This window comes from Malus sylvestris, chromosome 5, assembly GCF_916048215.2.
Source record: "Malus sylvestris chromosome 5, drMalSylv7.2, whole genome shotgun sequence".
In the NCBI taxonomy this organism is placed as follows: domain Eukaryota; kingdom Viridiplantae; phylum Streptophyta; class Magnoliopsida; order Rosales; family Rosaceae; genus Malus; species Malus sylvestris.
Genome location: NC_062264.1, coordinates 30,781,241 through 30,785,127, shown reverse-complemented (window position 1 = coordinate 30,785,127; position 3,887 = coordinate 30,781,241). Strand labels below are relative to the sequence as shown.

Genomic DNA, 3,887 nt, shown 5'->3' with positions numbered 1-3,887 from the left:
ATAGCCTCTCTAGGCTCAGAAGAAGTTGATAACCATGACTTTCCATCCCTTGTCTTTTTTTCTTTTTTTTTTTAAAATAAATGCACTTCAAGTGCTTCAAGATTACTTCTTCCAAAAATATTTTTAAAAATACTTTTTAAACAAGTCTTAAATTTAAAATAAGTGTATTCGAGAATTTCAGTTCTTTAACACTTGTTTCAATTAACTTAGATACTAATCATTTCTTCCTTTTCTTTCAATATACGAAAAAATTTATATCGAACTGAAGGTGAATGATCAAATTAATTACAATAATTATTAACATGAGTTTATTTAAGTTGGTTGTACCAGTAATTTCGAATGTTTCTTTCTGTATTTTAAATGACACTTAAACTTGACTGGTAGTCATAAGCCGATGCTGGGCAAGATCACTTCTGTCTCAAACATCTAAAGCTGGACTCGGTTTGATACAATAGCCCCCAAAAAATATTTATTGAAATCAATTCATTTTACATGTTCTCAACATTTGTGAAAATATCTTCTCAAATTACTTTAGAACGGTTGGTTTCATTCAGATCCTTGCTACCTCCTTTGCTTTTGATGCTCTTCACTTTGGTTTTGTAACGAATGATTGTATTTGGAGTTTCTCTCTTCAATAAATTACTTCTTTGTTTCCAAAAAAAAAAAAAAAGAATCAGATCCTTGCTATAATACACTATTTTTTTCAGGCTTTTTTTTTCTTTTTTAATTAAATCCGAATAACTAACCAACTTATTTTTTGGTTATATAAATTAAAGGACTGGGCCGATTCTATGTCAAATATGTAAGGCCTTGGTCCGGCCCAGGACCCAAAAAATTTGAGCTTATGATTAGTATATTGTTAAGAAGTGAACCTAGAACTTTTTTTTTTTTTTTAAGTTGTCAATTGCCATTTGAGTTAAGTGATGATATGAGGATGCTTCACATAAAATTCACACTTAAATGTTGCTTTTATATTTAAAATTTACATTCTGAAACGTAAACGTAGTTTTTATACCCCATAATTCGAGCAACAATAATATAAAATATGCCAATTTTAAAGTATTTGGCATCTTCTATTGGGCTTGGTAGTGGGTGTAAATAGTAACAAACACTTAATCTCTTGAAGCATAAAGCAAAAGGAGAAAAGAATACAGAAGGGGAGGATGAAGCTGGAACCTTCCTGATTTCTCTAAACGGGTCTATTAAAAGTTAGGTCACTTTGGAATTTTCAAGAACCATCCCATGCATATCTCCAACGTCCATGCCATATAAATACATAGATCAACCTTCACACCCTGACAAAGACACCAGACACTACCATATCGGTATTTTCTTCTTCACTACACCAATCCAATATTCCAGTATTCCTGCTGACAAATAAACCATATAAGAGCAATGAGGAAACAACCTTCTCTTAATATTGTCATCACCTTGTGCTTTCTCCTTTTTCTTTCTAGGTCATCCAATGGGTCCTTGCTTCCGTTCATGGATCGACCAGGAACTAGTTCTCTGGTCGATCTCTTGCCGGAGCACTTTCCAGATCCGTTCCGAGTGCTAGAACAGCTCCCATTTGAACTTGGAAAAGAAGAGAGCCTGCTGGCACTCTCGCCAGCAAAAGTGGACTGGAAAGAAACGCCGGAGGGTCATGTTATAATGTTAGATGTGCCGGGACTCAACAAGGAGGAGCTGAAAATCGAGGTGGAGGAGAACCGGGTTCTGAGAGTGAGTGGAGAGAGGAAGAGGGAAGAAGACAAGAAAGGGGATCACTGGCACCGAGTTGAGAGGTCTTACGGAAAATTTTGGAGGCGGTTTAAGTTGCCTGAGAACGTGGATTTTGACTCCATCAACGCCAAGTTGGAAAATGGGGTTCTCACGGTGACGCTGGCCAAGTTGTCCCCTGATAAGATCAAGGCAGCTACTAGGGTGATTAGCATCTCTACCACTGGAGGAGGAGGAGGAGGAGATCAGGGTGAACCTGCCAAGCTCAAGAGTAGCGAGCCCAAGCAAGAGCTTTAACTTAGAAAGCAAGGACATTAAGTGCCTTGCTTCAAGTTTGGCCGATAACCCTCAATTTCATTGTGCGTCTTGGATTTGTAATGGTGTTGCTTACCGTTTAGCTAAGTTTTATCTTAAGTTTGGTTTGAGGATCATCTTGAAGTTATTCAGGATGTCATCTTCTAAGACTCCTCTTGTAATTAAGTTTGAGCTTTTCGAATCAAACTATCATTTATCTTACAAAATGATAAAATTAAAAAAATTAAAAAAAACACATAAATACATAAATGCCAAGAAAATTGTCCAAGTTTGATTCAATAAATTTGTTAATCTAAAGGAGTAGAATGAGTTTGTGCATCGCTAAAAGGAAACAGCATATACTCCTCCATATGCATAACTTTATTTGATATTTTCATTTAATTTAGGAGTGATGCTAAAGAAATTATCTTTTTTATTACAATATATAAATAGTTGAATTCTTTTTTTAAATTAATAAAAAAATGTCTAATTATCAATTGCTAATAGTTTAGAGATTGGAACCCAAATTTTGAAAAAACTTTTGGATCCGGATTTCGAGTAAATGCTTGAAGAATACAAATTTGATACGAGTAATATGGAGTAGGGAGATAAGAGAGAGAGAGAGTTGTAGATGAGAAGTCTGCAATTGCAAAAATGGAGACGGCCGCAGTTGGAGAAGAGGTCTGCAATTGCCGAGATGGATGCGGCGAAATGGTTTAGCAATTGCAGCTTTAGGCTTTAATTAGAATTAGATGACTCATTTTAGATTTTTTTTAAATTAAACATCTGTTGCTTTTCAATTTTTGATTAAAGTGCTTTTACTTTTAATTAAATTTTATATTCCAGATATATTCTTAATTTAAGTATTTTATAAATTCTTTTAAATCCATTTTTATGTAAAAAAAATGTACTCAATAATATTCATTAATTTATTGCTATTTTTATGGAATCTCATCCCTTCTTCAATTTAAGGATTCAATTATATCTACTGAGGTTCAAGATTAATTGGATGAAATATAGTTTTTCCAATTTCCAACTCAACATTTTATATAGATTATAAAAAAACAAGAGTTCGTTTATAATTAAAATTGAGATGTAGACTAGGCTGCCTAATTTCATACAACTGAAAATAAATTTGAATTTTTTAACAACTACTTATAGTAGAAACGTGAACTAAGAGTTTTCATATTTTTATTTTTATTTAAAATGAGTCCTTATTCCAATAATTAATTATTAAGAGTTGACAAAAAATATTTTTTAGTGCAATGTTTTAATGTGAAAAGTTATCTTTTTTTTGGGTTACACAACTTACACATAACGTACCATAAGTTTTGTACGTACCAAAATAAGGATAATACAACGTATGAATAACTTGGTACGTACTAAATAAAGAAGTGCATAACGTACCAAAAGCAATATTTATAACGTACCAAAATACTAATATGTACCCAGATTAAATTTATATAACGTACCAATAACGTACCAAATGATTGGTACGTTATATTTAATATATATGTTTGGTACGTTATATTTAATATATGTGTAACATCCCACATCGTCCAGGGGAGTGATCCTTAAATGTATATTCTCATCTTTACCTAGCACGAGGCCTTTTGGGAGCTCACTGGCTTCAAGTTCTATAGGAACTCCGAAGTTAAGCGAAAAGGAGGCCAGAGCACTCCCAAGATGGGTGACCCACTAGGAAGTTGCTTGTGAGTTCCCAAAAACAAAATCGTGAGGGAATGGTAAGCCCAAAGCGGACAATATCGTGCTACGGTGGTGGAGCAGGCTCGGAAAGTGATCCGCCTCGAGCCAGGATGTGACAAATGGTATTCGAGCCAATCCCTGGTCGGAAGTATGTCGATGAGGACGTC

General features: G+C 34.2%; 1 protein-coding gene across 1 annotated transcript; it reads left to right on the top strand.

Annotated features, from left to right (window-relative positions):
- Window positions 1–1,308: 1,308 nt before the first annotated feature.
- LOC126622742 (22.0 kDa class IV heat shock protein-like) lies at window positions 1,309–2,220 on the top strand. The gene has a single exon (XM_050291478.1). The coding sequence runs from the start codon at window positions 1,396–1,398 to the stop codon at window positions 2,014–2,016; it is 621 nt and encodes a 206-aa protein (XP_050147435.1). The 5' UTR covers window positions 1,309–1,395; the 3' UTR covers window positions 2,017–2,220.
- The last annotated feature ends 1,667 nt before the right edge of the window (window positions 2,221–3,887 follow it).

What these genes read in the sequence shown, in the direction of transcription:
- LOC126622742 (XM_050291478.1), top strand. Translation starts at nt 1,396, where the DNA reads ATGAGGAAACAACCTTCTCTTAATATTGTCATCACCTTGTGCTTTCTC.